Source organism: Sinocyclocheilus anshuiensis, unplaced genomic scaffold (genome assembly GCF_001515605.1).
Source record: "Sinocyclocheilus anshuiensis isolate Anshui unplaced genomic scaffold, SAMN03320099.WGS_v1.1 scaffold635, whole genome shotgun sequence".
Classification (NCBI taxonomy): domain Eukaryota; kingdom Metazoa; phylum Chordata; class Actinopteri; order Cypriniformes; family Cyprinidae; genus Sinocyclocheilus; species Sinocyclocheilus anshuiensis.
Genome location: NW_015551039.1, coordinates 978,108 through 996,661, shown reverse-complemented (window position 1 = coordinate 996,661; position 18,554 = coordinate 978,108). Strand labels below are relative to the sequence as shown.

The window sequence follows — 18,554 nt, the reverse complement described above, 5'->3', positions numbered from 1 at the left end:
ACTGTAATAGTATCATAATGAAGATAAAATGCTTCAATAAAAAAGAAAACATTACTATGGTTTGTATAATCATCAATTATTATTTCCCAAAAGTCATGTGGTCCAACCAACATGCAGAAAAAACCCCAAAGTGATATCATAGTGAGGTGCAGACCCTCATGACTGTGTGTCAAGGTCAATAAGTCTATTAAAATATCAGATAACATATTAAAATAACATAACATTTCATGCAGCAATGTTCCTTTAACTTATAAAATGCCATGTATTATAACACCACACAAACATAATGATATTTATCACTTATGGAATTCATTAATATAGTTAATTGTTTATTTAATTCTATAAATAAAAAAATCCTTTTACCTTGAAAACTACATTTAAACTGTAAAAAATAATAATGGTGGACTTTTTTAAATTTTTTATTTGATAAATCAAATTTCTTTTAAGAAATATTGATTAAAATGTGTACAGAACGTGTGAGGAATTTAAAACATTTATCATGGACACTCTTATAAGTCACTGACCCAAAAATCCCTGGACAAATTACAACATTTTAATGTCTTGCTTAAGATCTTACTAACTTAATAAGAGCCCAGCAAACAAAAATATGTTAGAAGAAAATTAAGTTATAAAAACATTAATTCTGAATGTTCTCTGAACGTTCAAAAATGTCTAGTTTTCACATTCCATTTTATCATTTATCAAACATTATGGGAATGTTACTTTTGAATGTTCTCTAAACATTCTGAAACAAGTAGTAACATTTAATAAATGCTGGACGAACATCTAACAAAAACGTTTCAGAAAAACCATGAACAATGTATTTTTGTGCTAAAGTTTTGAATGATGAATGTTCCTTGTAGACTGGGAGAGTCTTCGATGTTCAACTCCACAATTTCTTTATATAATGTTTTTGCAGCCATTAGTATATCACTGTGTTTGAACCTCTTCTACTAAAACTATCCATCTGTAAAGGTTTTAAATAGACCGAGGGCAATGAAGACACATATACATACATCCTTCCATAACAATTGTGTGTGTGTGTGTGTGCGTGTGTGTGTGTGTGTGTGTGTTTTAATTATTGAGTCACTTCTCCAACAACATGTTTTAAATTCCCTGTGGCTCTGACATAATCTAACAAAAGTTTTTTTCTGAATCTATGGAATGAGGAAATTAAATAGACCCCCATTAACCAGATCTGTCAACATTACAAGGAAGCTGGAATCATTAATGAAGACTCATTGACCTTACAGCTAAACATTAAGATTGAACACATGCATACGTAAGGTTTGAGAATGAAATAATCTCTTTTTCCAAGTTAGAACAGTTGATTCTGACTAAAATAACATTCATGGGACATCACTCAATGGATATCCATAACACAAAGACTTATACAGAGAAATGTTGCACAAAGTGAGATCCATTTTCAATGAAACCACAACATTTGTGCCTGTGCTTTGAAGGATGGGGCATCTACAAGTGTGTGCACGTGTGATGAAAGTGTTTGACAGCAGCCCTGCCTCAACAAATTGCTTTTGAGATGTGCCAACACAAATGTATTTAACTCTAATAAATAAGTTCAATAAACCGTGGCAGGAGCAGTGACATCTCTATGCTGGATCCTTGTCAGTGTTTTCTTTAAGTCTCTCCCTCCCCGTTTTGTAGCAGATCAGGAATGCATGAGTTGCATTCACTATTAACAAGACTAAGACTACACAGGTAACAGGATCTGCTCTAATCAGTGTGACCTAAGAAAGCTTGTGTGGGGATTTCAGGCTTTTGCCCTGCATTTTCCGAGGTGATTTCTTCCCCACCACATTCAATTATGATTACTGAGGCAGCATTCCTCCGTCCAGGCAGAGCGTCCTCTTTAATTTGCACTTCACTCTTTTATTGCCGGTCGTAGCAAAAAGACACCAAATGTGCATCATGTGCTCTTTTACCTCACAATGAACAATGGCCATCTCATAAGTAATGGCACTGGTACAGAGAGAATCTTCTGAATGCGAAGAGGGCAGAAGGAGGAGAGAAGAAAAAAATAACCATTATCCAAAGACATGTTCTATCTTGTCAGAAACTCTGTTTTCTCCAGCCAAATCCCCTGCTGCCTTGCTCAGAAAATACTCAGGCTTTGTAATAGAGATGTGAATGGCAGATAGGGAAGAAGTTACGGATTTATCCAAGACTGAAGGAGTGAGAGAAAAATTCTGACATTTATGAGAGAGAAAATTCATGCATCCTCGGCTTACCACCCAGGAACACAGGTAACAACACCAGGCTCTCTGTACCTACAAGCCAGAGCTGGCTTGTAGGTACAGAGAGCCTGGTGTTGTTACCTGTGTTCCAGGCTCTCTGTACCTACAAGCCAGAGCTGGACTGAACCTGTTAATACTATATTATGTTGCCCTCTACTGACCAGTAAGTAGGCTGAATCAGCGCAAATCTTTGGAGAAAATTGTTACCTCAGCTTTCCAATGTAAAACCAACTCATATTTTTGTCAGTACTGGGTTGAACTAGGCTTTTATGTCACATGTTTCAACATGTAAACTATTATAAAAAAGCTAAGGGAATCTAACCCAATTAATATGTTTGGCAAGACATATTGCCAAGCAATGTCTTGCCAAACATATTCATTGGGTTAGATTTCCTTAGCTTTTTTATAATAGTTTACATGTTGTAAACATGAGTTATCACAATATGTTGTTTGTGGATTTCAACGGAATTCAAAAAGTCACTTTAGTCTTAATGACATTAATTTTTTTTTTTTAATCAACATGAATTGTAACCATTAAATCACAGAAACCATTTTAACATTTTGGCTGACATTAAAAATGCAGTATTTTTTGTCATATACTGAAAATAGTTATATATGCTTGCAAAAAATATATTTTAAAAGGTATACTGCAATCATAGACACCACAAGATGGCAGTAGAGTACTTCAAATTGCAGTTTTTGGAAGAAAAAAAAACACAAATTTTTCAATAATAATGACACTTTTATTTTTATTTTATGATAGCCAACTGCCTATTATAATACCCCTTATAAAGCTTTGTGTATTCGGACTGATGGGAATTTTAAAAGTTAATCGGGCCAAAGGGTTCAAGTTAGGGTGACCATATTTAAGTTTTCCAAAAAGAGGACAGTGGTGGGCGTGGTTCGTGGGTTGGGGCAGGAGGCGGGGTTTCGCCTAACAGTATACGTAGCAAGGTTTTTTTGTTTGTTTGCTTGTTTTGTTTTTAGAATAAATTTAAAAAAAAACAAGCAGATAGAATAGAAAAAGAATAGGGAATTCTAGTGTTAGAGGCTCATTTTTAAATAAAAATAAAACAAGTCAATAGAACAGAAAAAGAATAGATAATGCATGTGTTAGAAGGTCATTATTTATAATAAATAAAAAGAAAATAAGTAGAAAGAATAGAGAATGCTAGTGTTAAAGGCTATTTTCTTTTTACGTAAAACAAGTAGTTAGAATAGAAATAGAATAGAGAGTGCTAGAGTTAGAGGGTCAAATGAAGATGAAAGAGATGTATTTTCAGCCGTTTCTTGAAAATGATTAAGGACTCATTCCACCAGGAGGGAACAGCTAGTGAAAAAAGTCCATGAAAGTATTATCACAGGTTGAAGGCAAAATGTTTCAATACAGCCATTTCAGTCAAATGTATTTTATGCAATATTTCATCCTTTAACCCACTTGGGAAAATCAACCCATGGCAACAGTTTAAAAGTAGCCCAATTCTGCTTTAAAAAAACGCGGACTTGGCAACCCTGCATCCAAAAAGAGCTGCAGGAGTCCGATTTGACTGATCTCAGCCAGGTCAAGAATATGGAGAGATTACTGACAAGACCATGCTGGAGTATTTGCTGCTTAAAAGATCCTGAGCTCACTAACAAATATCTTATCTTGCCTGATGTGCTCCTTTTACACAGAGTGTGTGTGATCGCGAAATCGAAAGTGAAAGTAAACTGCGCAAACGCTCATTCAAAAATATTTAAATACACCGCATCCTGAGAGCAGCTCCCTGATGCGCCAAAATTACACACAATATTAGAATGTTTAAAGGAGTGGACACGAAAATCGCGGGAGCGAAACACATGTTGCGGGAGCAGGCGACAATTGTCGGAAATTCAGCGGGAGCGGGATAAAGAAAACAGCCGAATCACGGACATTTTGGGCGATTAAGAAATCCCGGCCGGACGTTCTGATTTCTTGTTACGGTTAGCAAACTAGGCTCAGGCGTACCTCTGCGCAGTTTGAGCGCAGCTCCGACACGTGACCGTGACGTCTAACGTCTCATATCTTACGTCTGACGCCTGAATACTATGGGATTTTGGCCAGACGGCTGGCGAGCGTATACACGTTAGTTCTCCTCTCAGTTTGCTTAGCAATCAGCAAAAAGTGCATATAGTACACCCCATACAGGTGTGGTGTTGGAAGGTCTGTAGTGATGTAACGTGTACATGTGTATCCAATTCATATATCATTATACTATTTGTCAGTTCATGTCATTTTAAGCTAATATGGGAACTTTTACCTTTCTAAATAATGTGGTGATCCTCCATGGTGGCTCGCTCCAGTGAATGTTTACCTACAGTACAATTCACGCTGCACGCCGTCCACACTCTTGTGCGCATTCTCCCAATATTATAGCACCACAATGGAAAAAGAAGTCATAATAAGCAGCTTCGGCACTAAAATGAAAAGACGTTCACCTTTAAAAAAAAACCCCCCCCCCGCATCTCTATGCCTTGGTTTTTCCCTCATTTCACTGCCCTGTGTCTTGCTTATTCTAACGCAATCACCGGTTCTGTGTGAACGCTTCCCTAACATTTCCTACCCCGGATCGGAAAGCTCGTACTTTGTACTTTAGTAACTAATACTTGATAAATCTATATTTTATGCAATTTATACATCTCTTAAGCTAGTCTAGACTGATTTGAAAAGAAACCACATCGCTTTTCTTTTAAAATGAACACAAGAACTGATAAAACAGTGATAGTGATTTTATTCCACTACTAAACTTACAGGTACCAGTGAAGACAAGCATGGGTCAGAACAATAAATAGTCAAGTTAAAAGTACACATCATTGAAAACATGACAAAAGTAATACTAACTGGAGGCAAACATAAGTGACAACCCTATGTTCACGCCACACCATATACCAGCATTAGGTTCCTCTGAGAGGTCATTTCTCCATCGGAGCAGTGCATAAGTAAAAGGAATCACACCATGGTAAGAGTTCAGCTCCATGGTCTCCATATGGACTGGGTTGGAAGAGAAAAGGGTTCTGGTCTAAGAGCCAGTACAGGCGACTGCAGTGGGGTAAAATCTCTAGCCATGTTGGGCAGAATGGGCTGAGGCACAATAACAGGCCTATGGAGTGAAAATGGTGTTATGAGAGGAGACACTGAATCAGGAGGAGCAGGTAGACGACAAGACCCGGAAAGATATGGAGGCGAGTTTCTGGGAGAGGAGGATAAGCTTGTAAAATTGGGAGATAATGGCAGGGAACTACATTCTGATGATAATGAACTGGGTGGAGAAGTCGATCGATGCAAAAGTTTAGAGCCATACAAAGATGATTCAGGGTGTAAGAGAAGTTCCTGGTGGTAGTTTTGGTCTGATGGTGATAGTGGGAAGCCTGTCTGGGCCACTGGTTCATTTCCTGCTTTGGAAGCACCTGTTAGATTGACCCTCAGTTTCAGAAGAACCTCTTTCTGCTCAAATGATTTAAACCTCCCGTAGAAGTCTGGTACATAGAAGTCACTGGTGGGGCCCGCAGAAGCAGATACAACAGACTGGTTCTGAGTGGCCTTGGAATCCATTTGATTAGATGTCACTGCAGAAAGAGAGAAAAACGTTAGATAAATTAGGCATATTGCTATAATAAACAACAGTTATTAAATTCAGATGGGTGAAGTAAAAAGTAACATCAGTAAAAACCAACCCTCAGTTTTTCTTGTGGTCTTTTTGATGTATTGAACCGCAAGGTCTAAAATCTCTGCTTTTTCCAGTTTAGGATTTTGTAAACGCTGTGGTAGGAGAGAGGAAAGTCGAGAGGCATTTTAGGGGTTTGTCAAGGAAATAGTGCAGAAATAATGCGAAGCAATGCATCATAAATCGAGGGCATGTAGCCTACTCACTGTGTCTGCAGTGTTCTTGAAAAGCAGATCTCTTAATGCATCTAGGTTATGGTTGATTCGATCCCTTCTCTTCTTCTCTATCACAGGCTTTAACTTCTTTAAACAAAATTAAAACATGAAAATTGTTAGTAGCCTAATTTTATTTCCAAAGCCATTAAACAACGTTCAAAATTTAACCACTGCGTGGAATCAAATGAACATGTGCAGGTCAAATTAAATACAAAGTATTTGAGAAATTTTTTTTTTTTTTTTGGAGTTGGTTTTAAAGAACTTACTCTTTTGATGCCTTCTGTCTTCGTCATGTTGAGAGATGAACCGTTTGCTCTTCAGGCTAATTCGTACATGTAGGAAACTGGTAAAATCGAGTCAAACGGGAATTTTAAGCCTCTGGTGTGGCATTTGATTGGCTGAGAGGTGGCAGTGACGTAGGCACCGTGAACTTTCCACCCATCATTCTAAACAATCAGTAAACAGACGTGTTGACATCTAAGAACAAGCAAAACTACACTGACTATTTTTAAATATAGTATTTAAAACAGCCATTAATAAACGTTTACTTAAAAACTTGATTTTTAAGCATATTTAGAAACATTTGATGGCGCAATTGGTTCTGGACAAAAAAAAGTTTGTCATTTGAATGTGCGCTGCAATAGGCCTATGCAAATATCAGCAAATGGTTTTGAATACGCAGCTGAGGACAATGCTTGAGGTGAACTCCTAAAACACATTTGGGCAAATGGCATCTGTCCTGACATTTTGGTGATTAAAGTAGCATAACAATAATTTTGTCAGTAGGCCTACACTAAAATTGAATTGTGATGCCAAAGTGATAACCTGCATTAGTAAAAACATTTTAAATTAAATGACTGATAAAGAACACTGAGCTGAAGCTCTGAATTACATGAATTGCATATTTATTGTGATAAATTATATGGATGGAAACAAATATGTTATATCATAATGATAAAAAAAAAATTATGTAGGCATATAAATGTGTAATGTGGAGGCAATGGAAACATTTCTATAAGAAAATTCTCACTTTAAAAATAGAGAAAATACGACGCATTTTTGGAGTCGTGCGCCAGGCGAGATGAGCTCGTGGCGCATCCTGCTTTATGGTGAAATGGGGGATGTGACGAGGTGTGATGCTCAGGCTTTTAGAGCAAATCTGTTAAGTGTGCTGTATGGGAGTGTTTTGATAGAAGTGTGAGCGATTAGGCCAACCAGTTTTTTCCCCACGCTTACACTTGTAAACTTTTGGAATGGTCAAGTGTATCGTCAGGAATTAAGCAAAGCAAAACAATTCGAGTGACATTTGAAACTTTCTGAAACTGATGTAGCGGCCTATTGGAAGAGAGTACAATGTGTTTTTTTATTAAGTTTTTAAAAAAAAATTCTTACGGGTTTTTTTTTCGTTGGCAATTGGCACGTCCATTTTCTTTGATAAGAAAGTCACTTCCAACTGAAATTAGCTTCAGGCTATTGTATAGCCCTCATTCATTAGGCAGTAGAATTATTTGCGAACACAAGAGAAGCCCCCACACACATCAAAAGACCAAAAAAAAAAAAACCTTTCAATTGAGGCTACACTCCAGTGCCTCAACCAAGTCAAAAACACGTCTTCCTTTATTATACAGGCGCTTCAGTGAGACCTGACAGCCCACCTTAATTAAAAAGCAGTCTATAGTGTAAACCAGTTGAAATAAGTAAAAATACCTTAATTTGTATTGTGACATTGAATTTACAAGATGAATGGACCTGGCAAGGCAATAGGCTATAGCTACCATCTATGAAAGCACCTAGAAGAAAACATTCAGTTATAGACACATGAGGAATCCTTCATTATATATTCGCACATTGTGCGAATAACAATACTGTGCAATGTTATAACTGTCCAAATGGCTAAACTGTGTACTTTTTATTGTCTATCGATAATAATAGCGATTTGAAATTACAGCAAGTAGGCCTAATAGGCCTAATCGCCTTTCAGTGGTTCTTTTAAATATAACGCATTTGAATAGTTCAAACCTTCTTTGATAATCTTTGACAATACCTTAACTGAATAGCCATCGTTTAAACATCCCAGTGGGGGACTAAATGGGTCATCATTGGCTCTTACTTCACAATTGACATTATTTACAGCCTTTGTCGCGTTCATCCAGCATGTATGTGAATATTAATGAGGGGCTAGCTCAGAGACGCATGTGATTGGTCCGTCTTCTTTTATCATTCATAATGAGAAGAGTAGGCGTGTACTGACTGTACCATAAATGACCTGAACTCCAAAACGATGCTTTTAATCTCACTTTTAATTTCGTGAATCGCCAAAATGAGCAAACAAGCTGCTGACATACCGGAACAAAAAGACTCGAAACGGGTAAAAACTAAACTTTATTTGTTTTACAATGTATTTTCAGACCTCTAAAATATAATTATAATTCACATAAGTCCTATTAGGCTATTCTGACTAGATTTGATATGAAGACTTGTTACGTATCATGTGAAGGCTTTTAAGAACTTTACTATAATATTTAAACTACACTATTTATAATGTTACAGGTCTCAAAACCTCTCATGGAAAAAAGAAGGAGAGATCGCATTAATCAAAGCCTAGAAACTCTGAGAATGCTGTTACTTGAGAACACCCACAATGAGGTAAGTTATTTTATTTTAATTTTTTAAAGACTAATATAGACTGTATATAACATGTCTTTATCTGACCACATTTCTTCTTTTTTTTTTAATAGAAACTCAAGAACCCTAAAGTGGAAAAGGCTGAAATCCTGGAAAGTGTTGTGCACTTCCTAAGAGCTGAACAAGGACTGGGGACTGACCCTTTTCAAATCACTAGAGGAAAAAGAGCAGGCACAGAGGAGTATGATGAGGACCCGAGGTCACCTTGCAAACGTCAGAACTACCGTGATGGAATGAGGACATGTCTCATACGAGTCAGCAATTTTATTGCTAGCAAGAGCCATGAGTTTGGACAGGGAGTGGAAAAAGCATGTGAAAACCTTAACAAATCACAGCCAATGCAAGTCCAGCTACTGTCCACACCATCCCACAGAGAAACTCAGGAGCATCTCTATGAAGACTCAGCACAACAGCATCTCACTCATGTCCAACTGAGCAATTCCTGCACACCATCTGGCTGTGCGAAGCTTGCACAAAGAACTGTTCTGAATGCTCCCACCATGACTTCAAGTCCTAAGCAACCTGTAATGCTCTATGACGCTGTCTGGAGACCTTGGTAGAAGATCATGTCCGGAGTCCCTGCAAAGCTCTCCAAAGACTGAAACGGCCAGCTTGGTCTACAGTGATTCATGATTCAGCTGTGTGGGAGCAGCACTGTGACAATAGACTGTGAATTGTGTAAATATGTTGATTTTGTACAGTAGATGCCAAAGATTTATTTTGTTATAAAAAGGCATTGAGAAACCTGTAGTGTTTGGTGATCTTACAGCCAAACAAACAAGATACACATTTGTGCTGAGATGTATGTGTTTCTTAGTTAGAACTTTGATACTTTTATATCAACAGAACTTTCTTTCGAGACTTTCACAAAATCCTTTTTTTTGATGGAGAAATCATATACTAAATGGGGTGAATATTTCAAGTTTTTTTTTTTTTTTTTAACATGAGTGCCAAGAAACTGTTTAGAGCAAAAGTTCATGTCATTTTTATTTTTTCTGTGTGGTAATTGCCATATATTTGTGTTCTTCTAAAACATTGAAAAATGTTCATTTCATTCAAGAGATTCTGTTTTTTTTTTTTGAAACAAATAACAAGGCCTTTTATTTGCTGTTATTTTTCTTGTCAGCAGAATGTGAAAGGTTGTTCATAAAGTATTGTCTTATGCTTTGAACAAAGAATTAAACCTCTCTGAGGATATATTCTTTTACTTTTGGCTCTTTCTAATATTTACATGTCCATTAATTAATTTCCTGAAAGATATTCAGCATTGAACGGCATTGTTCTTCAGACACGGTGTGAATGTTTAACGTTCCAACGTGATAACGGTTGATAACTCGATAAAAGGCCTGGCATTTGCAGATTTTCATTGGGCAATCATTTGGTCATCTCAGTGATGTTGCACTTAATGTATGGAAGATATAAAGTATTGAGGTGCAGATTGCTTAACCGCTGAAGGTGGTCATTACGGGCCTTTGTCAGAACAATTGTTGAATGGTTTGATTTATCAGAACATGATGTTGGAATTTGATAGTACTTTGCCTATTTCTAAATGTTCTGTAGCAACGTAAATACTCGATCCAATACAGTAGCCTATATGATGACAAAAAGTTCAAGTCACAGACCGCTAATATTAGCAACAATTGGCAAAGATATTTAGGGAAATAAAGTTTTGAGTTTGGAAAAGTAATTTCAAGTACTTTTTTTTTTACTTAAAACTGATCAAATTAATTATTTTAATTATTATTTTATTAACAGCCATCCATTCTCTCTCTCGCATCTGATTTTATAGCATATTGTTTGATTTGGTTACAAAGGGCACCGTTCTTGTCTGTATGGATGTAACAGCTATCTCAAGCCCACCATAAGTGAACATCCAGCATGCTATAGGCTATTGTACCGTAATGCATTTAAAGGTGCCTCTTTGGCATAACTATTTTCTGGATAAATGAATAAAACCAAAAGTTTAGTCTCAATTATCCTATCAACATATCATCAGGTTATCCAAATTAATCTAAGAGCACAAATGTTTTAGAAAATTCGACTGCGCGCGACAAACGATTTGTGATTTAAATAATGAGGTCGTTTTTCTTTTATATTAGGCTATTTTGACATAATAGGTAAAGTCTAGCCAACTACTACTTCAACGACTGCGCTATCTATCTACATGTGACAGTCAAACGAAAGTTTACAATCTAAAGTATTTACAGAACAAAAGTTATCATAAAACAATATGAGATGGAAAGTATATTTACCACTAGATAGAATGGCTTAGTTGTACTTAACGCTCATACTCTCCCCTAAATCAACCTTTGCAGCTTTGTTTCGCTTTGTCGCTCTGGATAAGCTCTTAGATAAACGAGTTTGAGTTGAAATGAGATTAGACCTTTGAAAGATGCCATGCACCGGCTGATGCCTGAACCGGTTATTACAGACAGATAAGTCTCCCAAATGCCATTCAGCACAAAAGGTGTAAATAGATTATCTAGACCGGATGTGTGCTTTTGTCTGTTCTGATCAACAAAGAGCAATGCATGCAACCAAGTATATCAAATGAACAATTATGAAATGTAGATGTGAAATAAAGTAGTCCTATATTGTTCTTTGACTTTTGGATGTTGTGCTACCATTAGTTGTAATTAGGTTTAGCAAATTATTTTTTAAATCCATACAAATTCATTTAGACCTCAGAAGTAGGCTACACTTTAGCATGCCTTAGGATTTTCTTTGTCTTTCCTCATCCATTTTACTAAGCTAACAAGCCTTGTGCTCCACCGTCTTTATTTATTCATTTATTTATTTGACCGTGTAAAATGTAGTTGTTTAACCATAAAACTATTTCTTCGACACTATTTAGGCCTATTTTGTGCATCTTCTTGTCACTTATTAATTTCATCACGCCTAAAGTTAAGAACTTTTACTTTTTACTTTTCAGTTACAAGTATTTTAATTAAATATCAAAGCTTACTTTCAGTGTAATTTATATATATATACTGACACCCAAAAGTGGTTTTGAGAATGGATGGATATCTTAACATTTGAAAATGAATAGGACAGTTTTTACATATAATATCCATACAGTTACGCACAAATTCTATGTAGTTTATGTAGTTTTACAAATTCTTGTTTTCTCAGGAGGTGTGTATAGCGGACACGAGTCTTGGAGCATCTATTAACAAAACTTGGACAAAATTTGGTTACACTTTACTTGAAGGGGTTGTAGGCGCCGACTTTCTCTCTCACCTAACTCATGAGAACAACGTTTATAGCAACGACAACTCACTTCACTAGTACAACATGTGGTCCTTCTGGCCATTTGGCAAAAAACTGTAAAATTAAACCGACGCGTGTCCTGACCTGGTTATGAAAACAAACGCACAGTGAAGAAGGCACGCGCAGTGTTTAGGCGCACGCGTTTTGCCATAATAAATCACTGTCACACTCTACTTCAAACAACAGGTCAAGTGGAAAGCATTGTATAATTGTTTTCAATAACCTATCATCATTACCACCACATATAAATTACATGAAATATTTTTGTTACATTTACATTTTGGAGGCTTGTGGCATCTCAAAGTCTGGAATAATAAAGCTTCTGTTAGGACTAGGCTACATAACACTTTACCGTGCATAATTCACCCTACTTAGTCCAGAAAGGTCTACCTACTTCAAAAAGGCGAATAATACCTCAAAGTCTGTCTGTTTAATTAGCTTTGCATATTATTGCTTCAATAAATAGCTAATCCCTTTAGAAGCTTTTCGCCACAGTTTACGATTTGGACTTAATGCGGGTGTGTTGGGCAACCTGCTTTTAAAGCGTATACGGCTCCCTTACAAGTAGCGCCGTTATTCTAATGCCTTTTATTCCTGTGCGTTAATCCCCGGCGGGTGGGAAATGAAGGGGGACAGGTCCCCCTCCGCGGGATAGTAACTGGAGGTAAGCATCCACAATGCGGACGTCTGTGCTTCAGCGCTTCTCCATTGCGCGTCTGATGGCCTGTTGCGCAGGGCCGGATACACAACCCTGTTGACCAAGCGCTTCAATGACATTGCCCTGAGCAACATCTGGCCGTATGCACCACTCGCCTGCCCCTTTAATTAGAAAAACGAGTCGCCTCACTGGGCAACTCTGAAGGCCTTGGTACATGGTGATGCACAGCCAATGTGAAGCATTATCTGACCGAGGTCTTGTGCTTTTGGAAATGTAGAAGTTTTTATGCATACAGACCCATTTGTCTTCCTGTTTCCTTTTATTATTAGTATTATTAAATAAATCTATAAATAGTTGTACTTAAATATAATCTAAGACACTCAACATCATTCATTTTCTAAAAGGCAAACTCAAAACTACACACAAATGAAACCAATGAAATGAACTAATGAGAAACTTCACAGCATCCTGTCATGTCATGATTATGAAGGTGTCATGTCAGTCTTATGCACACCCCTTCAAGTAAAGTGTTACCCAAAATTTCAACTTACATCCTAAATATTTTCCACTAAATTTTACTCGCTTGTGTTGGGATGAGTTACAGACATCTCTTACAGAGTGTCTGTAAATCTGGTCAATCTTCTTTTCAAACAAACAAGCTGTGTGTGGTTGATTTTTTTGCACCATATAATGAGACAGGTCTCACTCTCCAACGCTATCCCACAGCCAATTCAACGTCGATTTATTGCGGCTGTTGCCAAATTACGCACGAGCGTACACTCTAAAAAATGTTGGGTTAAATATAACCCAGCGCTGGGTTAAAAAGGGACAAACCCAGCTATTGGGTTGTTTTGACCCAGCGGTTGGGTTCAAAACAACCCAACCTTTTTTCAGTGACTCTTTCCCTCATTGAGGTGTTGATAACGCTGTCATGAACCATCTTGGAATGATCACAAAAACAGTAGAATATCCTGCTCTAAATGCAAATCAAGCACTTTTTACTTCATGTTTATATGGAACACTAGAATTTGTATAATCACATTCTGAACTTGAGTTTCTGTGATCATTTCAGATCAGATCTGTGCTGGATCGTGTGCTGGAAGATAAGGAAGGGAAATGTGCTTGTAATGGAGCTGGTTTGGCTGACATACATTAGACACACCAAGATCTAACATTTTCCCCTGCTACTTCACAGACAAAACACAAGCAAGATTCTCCAGGAATTCCCAGAATAAAATAGGAAAGGGAATAATTGTAATTTTACTGTTTTGTAACTGCTGTCTCTGCTATTTTATAGTTAAACACACTCAAACACACTTTTCACTCAATTTGGTTTACTGTATAGTACATTTTATTTACATCCAAACTTACCATTTTTCCTAAAAGCATCAATATATTTAATAACACATTTTTTGAAAACTGCAACTAATCATCATGAACTTAAACCAAAACTGTATACAGTGAATGTTTGAAATTTTACTTCTTATTAGTTATTTTACTCTCACAGTTCTTCTAATTTATCTGTATTTTAAAACAGTATATATATTTTTAAAACAAATGTAATTTGTGTTCAATGTATCTGTGTATTTTATGGATTCTGTGCTAAACAGAATCTATAATATATAAAAAAATAAAACACAATATATTGAACAGTGTTTAATTTTATCATAGAAATTTGTGGTATGAACAACCAAGCTTACAATTCTTTTTAGTCTATGCACTTGTTTCATGTTAATAATTAATGTTCATGAACTTAGTTTCTATTGAATGCTTAATCAAAAGTTAAGTAAATGATGTCCCACTTTAAAAACTTCAGTGTACTGCATACTTGTGGCAGACAGTTTGAAGCTCAGTGTTGTTCACAATTTGTAACAGAAACATGGACACTTTTCAGACTGTCATGAGGCATTTAACAGTTATTATCACTGTAAAAACAGCTTTTTTTTAAATGTATTCTTAGATTTAAAATTTTGAATTAAAAAATGAAAGCTACATTTATAACACTATACTTTGTTATATTATGATGGCATTCACTTACAGAAAACTAGTTAACACTGCTCCATGGGTGCTTCTAATACAATCTCTGAGAGTGTTGCAAACTTGACATCACTTACATTTTTTTTTCCTTTTTGAAACTTTTTTTTTTTTTTTAAGAAAAATGCTATCATAGATTTTTTTCTTTTGATATTATAGCAAATAGGAAATTATATGTTTTGTAATTTATATTCACCTCTACAGAAATTTACCCAACTATGACGACTTCCGCTACTGAGAATCCCAAGACACGTGAAAAGCGTCCGTTGATATGAAAATTAAAACTTTAAACATATTAACTGCAAGCACAAAAAGAGGCTGAACATAATTTAACCTAAACAAAATTTATTGATAACCTAATAGCATCAAACAAAAAACCAACATAATTCTGTTAACAGACATGTGAACAAGCATGTGTTATTAGCAGGCATATTCAGTCTCTGAGTTTTGCTGGATAAGACTAGTGTCCAGAATTATAATCCATTTAGACCTTCCCAACAGCCTGACCCTGAGCGCGCTGGTACTCCTGCTGCAGGCTGGACAGAACTTCCCGATGCTGCTCAGACTTCCTCTCCAACTCCTTCAGTAAAGTTTCATAGCGCTGACTGAGATTAAGAGGAGATCAGTTAATGGTTTGCCTACAAATACAACAAAATCAAATGCAACATCCAAATTCTTACAAATTCAATGCAGTATGATCCATTATTCATACATACATTTCACCATTGATGTATTCTAATCTCTTGCTCACTGTTGCTTTGGCTTCATCTAGATCTTGTTTGACCAAAACTGGTCCAATTAGTTTGTAAACTGTATTTTGGCTATCCAACAATGCAAGCTCCTACAGAGGGATGACATACATGGCTTGATAAAACATGATCAACATATATAAATAAATGTGTATATACTGTAGCATGATAGAATTCAAAATGCAAATGAGGAAGACACATTGTAATTGTGCTCTTACCTCCTTAACGATATTATTTTCAGTCAACTGTGCCTCCAGTTTCTGTCTTGATGTCATACTTTTACTGACATCTGTGACAAATAAAACGAGTTAACAGCTTCTACATTCACAAGACAAAATTTATGTGCATAGAAATACAACGGCAAACCAAACATATTTAAAAAGCACATTACTTGAATCGAACACGTTTTAACAAGAATAAGATAAAAACACTCAAGAAAAGGATTTGTAGTGACTGTACTGAGAAAGCAGATCACTATGACAGATCTGGACTAAAACCAATCAAACCTGAGAGCCTGATTTGGGACCACAGACACTGTGCATTGTTAATGTAGTCAGATATAAAATACTATTAAAATGCATGTCAATATGCACATGCAGGGTGCTGGAAGAACTGCTAGCATGGATAAGGTTAGCTGGCTAGCTAGCATTGTGATGATATACCTTTTTGCATTTGTTGATATTTCTCCAACTCAGACTGTAATTTCTTATGAATCGCTTCAGCCATCACACCAGCTATTCTTCTTCTTCTTCTTCTTCTTGTACGATTTTATGGCGGTTGACAAGCCAACTTATGGTGTATTACCGCCACCAACTGGACTGGAGTGTGAAGCATTAACGGGAAAGAGGGAAAAGGGAACCAAAAAAAAATAAATCCATAAGTAAATAAAACAACCGGTAGTATTATTATGACATTTAAATTCTACTTTCTAATCCTGTTATCTCCAGATAACTAAGAATTTCTCTCATAGTACTTGTCTGTCCTGAGGCACCACCAGCTATTCTAATTTCGGATCCCTTTATATATCGCTAAACTGATAACAAACAGAGGTAACGTTATCTTATAACAAAAGCAGCACACGGATCATGCACACAGTCTGGGGCGCACGGGAAATGACGCAATGCGCATCTTCTTCTTCTTCTTTGGGAATGTTTTGGCGTATTCCGCACCATAAGCACATACCGCCACCCAATGCTCATGTGAGGGTCTTGACATTCGATAAAAGAGTCTCTTATCCTGTAAAACAGGTAATTGCAAAGTTTTGTAAAGACATTGACTTGAAGTGTGTTTTCTGTAAAGAGGAAAATGAGAGTATTGTTCATTTATTTTATGATTGTATTTATACAAAATTATTTTGGTGTGATTTTTTTTTTTTGTTTGTTAAACAAAGTATTAATATTGAATTGCAAATCAAAGAAAAGGATGTTTTATTTTTTTTTATGAGTATACTGTTGACTTCAAGATTTGGTATATTGTGAATTTACTCATTATATATGGAAAATCCTTTATTCACATATGTAAATTGGGAGTGAAAAAACCTAATTTTACTCATTTCAGAATAGAAATAGGTCACTACTTGTATACGTTAAAAGAAACAAGAAATAACAAAGCAAAAAAAAATGTAAATTACTTGAAAGCCTTAAATCTATTCTTTGAATAATTTGTAATTATTTGTACTTGTTTACAGACGTGAGGTTTTTTTTTTTTATTATTGCTTTTCTTATTTAGTTTTTATTTATTTAAAGTATTTGTTTTCATTCAGTTTAAATGTTATTGCCCTTATATGTTCTTTGTTCTAAAAATTTCAATAAAAAAGGGGGGAAAAAACCCAGTCAGCAAAAAGAATAAAATAAAAAAATAAAATAAAATAAAAAAGAGTCTCTTCGCCATCTCGTGTTGAAAATGAAGCGCAATAATTTTTTTCATTGGTTTTCATCGACGCCTCTTTAAATAAACCCCGTGAAATGGGCAATAATCAAAAATGATTGTATTTTCACTCATTTGCTTTCCTATATATTATATTTAAATATTGCGTAGTGTTCAATATAAATAATTTTCATACACAGTATGTATAGGCGCAGTCCTCCTCCTGTCAAATGGGGGCAGTCTGTCTGGTTTCACCAAACCATCTGAAGTGACAGTAAAAGCAATATGGCAGCGCGCATGGTTCAAATGCTAACGTGAAGGTCTTTTTTTCGGGTGTACGTGAACACAAATTATCTCACTAGCAGGTAATGCCAATTATATCTTTGCTTATATCATAATAAAATGTATCTTCCGTTTTAAACATGCACCTGAAGTTGCTTATTAACCATCTTTAGATTAAAATACTGTCATGTGCTATATGCATGTAATAATGAATTATACTTTTTAAGCTCTGTTGTTATTATTATCACTATTATTATGTCTACATTTTCGTCAAAAAGTGTTTTATTCCATTCTTTAGTAAACAGTGGGAAACTACAAAACACAGCATTACTTGAATTCTACAGGTTTATGATGGCAGTCAGTCGCTTATTTAAAACGGGGCTCTTTGTTTTCCACTATTTACTAATGTGGCCAGTGATATCTTTACATCTATGCTTTTTCATTTTGTTAAACAAAGTATTAATATTGAATTGCAACTCAAAGAAAAGGATGTTTTATTTTTTTTTATGAGTATACTGTTGACTTCAAGATTTGGTATATTGTGAATTTACTCATTATATATGGAAAATCCTTTATTCACATATGTAAATTGGGAGTGAAAAAACCTAATTTTACTCATTTCAGAATAGAAATAGGTCACTACTTGTATACGTTAAAAGAAACAAGAAATAACAAAGCAAAAAAAAATGTAAATTACTTGAAAGCCTTAAATCTATTCTTTGAATAATTTGTAATTATTTGTACTTGTTTACAGACGTGAGTTTTTGTTTTTTATTGCTTTTCTTATTTAGTTTTTATTTATTTATTTTAAGTATTTGTTTTCATTCAGTTTAAATGTTATTGCCCTTATATGTTCT

At 35.7% G+C, this 18,554-nt stretch overlaps 4 protein-coding genes across 4 annotated transcripts in view; 2 read left to right on the top strand and 2 right to left on the bottom strand.

Annotated features, from left to right (window-relative positions):
- Window positions 1-4,987: 4,987 nt before the first annotated feature.
- LOC107661432 (transcription factor HES-7-like) lies at window positions 4,988-6,534 on the bottom strand. The gene is made up of 4 exons (XM_016451007.1): window positions 6,420-6,534; window positions 6,145-6,240; window positions 5,949-6,033; window positions 4,988-5,840 (listed from the first exon to the last, which is right to left on the bottom strand). Exons 1-4 carry the CDS (start codon window positions 6,444-6,446, stop codon window positions 5,242-5,244), a joined length of 807 nt encoding a protein of 268 aa, XP_016306493.1. The 5' UTR covers window positions 6,447-6,534; the 3' UTR covers window positions 4,988-5,241.
- Window positions 6,535-8,473: 1,939 nt separating this feature from the next.
- On the top strand, window positions 8,474-9,398 carry LOC107661436 (transcription factor HES-7-like). Its single transcript, XM_016451013.1, has 3 exons — window positions 8,474-8,521; window positions 8,704-8,799; window positions 8,892-9,398. The coding sequence occupies exons 1-3, from the start codon at window positions 8,474-8,476 to the stop codon at window positions 9,396-9,398; spliced, it is 651 nt and encodes a 216-aa protein (XP_016306499.1).
- A 5,666-nt stretch (window positions 9,399-15,064) lies between these two features.
- Window positions 15,065-16,736, bottom strand: LOC107661431 (prefoldin subunit 6-like). Its single transcript, XM_016451006.1, has 5 exons — window positions 16,544-16,736; window positions 16,212-16,280; window positions 15,768-15,838; window positions 15,517-15,641; window positions 15,065-15,405 (listed from the first exon to the last, which is right to left on the bottom strand). The coding sequence occupies exons 2-5, from the start codon at window positions 16,273-16,275 to the stop codon at window positions 15,285-15,287; spliced, it is 381 nt and encodes a 126-aa protein (XP_016306492.1). The 5' UTR covers window positions 16,276-16,280; window positions 16,544-16,736; the 3' UTR covers window positions 15,065-15,284.
- A 924-nt stretch (window positions 16,737-17,660) lies between these two features.
- LOC107661409 (39S ribosomal protein L11, mitochondrial-like) overlaps window positions 17,661-18,554 on the top strand; it is a 32,189-nt gene continuing 31,295 nt past the window's right edge. The window contains exon 1 of the mRNA XM_016450976.1: window positions 17,661-17,780. The gene's annotated coding sequence lies outside the window, so the exon portion shown is untranslated. The remainder of the gene's footprint in view (window positions 17,781-18,554) is intronic.

Bases quoted from the DNA above. Each gene is read 5' to 3' on its own strand.
- LOC107661432 (XM_016451007.1), bottom strand. From the start codon at position 6,446: ATGACGAAGACAGAAGGCATCAAAAGA. The intron at 6,034-6,144 runs GTGAGTAGGCTA...CTCCTACCACAG, and splicing joins TCAAGAACACTGCAGACACA to CGTTTACAAAATCCTAAACT. The intron at 5,841-5,948 runs GTTGGTTTTTAC...CTCTTTCTGCAG, and splicing joins GACCACAAGAAAAACTGAGG to TGACATCTAATCAAATGGAT.
- LOC107661436 (XM_016451013.1), top strand. From the start codon at position 8,474: ATGAGCAAACAAGCTGCTGACATACCGGAACAAAAAGACTCGAAACGG. The intron at 8,522-8,703 runs GTAAAAACTAAA...ATAATGTTACAG, and splicing joins AACAAAAAGACTCGAAACGG to GTCTCAAAACCTCTCATGGA. The intron at 8,800-8,891 runs GTAAGTTATTTT...TTTTTTTAATAG, and splicing joins TTGAGAACACCCACAATGAG to AAACTCAAGAACCCTAAAGT.
- LOC107661431 (XM_016451006.1), bottom strand. From the start codon at position 16,275: ATGGCTGAAGCGATTCATAAGAAATTACAGTCTGAGTTGGAGAAATAT. The intron at 15,839-16,211 runs GTATATCATCAC...TATTTGTCACAG, and splicing joins ATATCAACAAATGCAAAAAG to ATGTCAGTAAAAGTATGACA. The intron at 15,406-15,516 runs GTATGTATGAAT...TCTTAATCTCAG, and splicing joins GAATACATCAATGGTGAAAT to TCAGCGCTATGAAACTTTAC.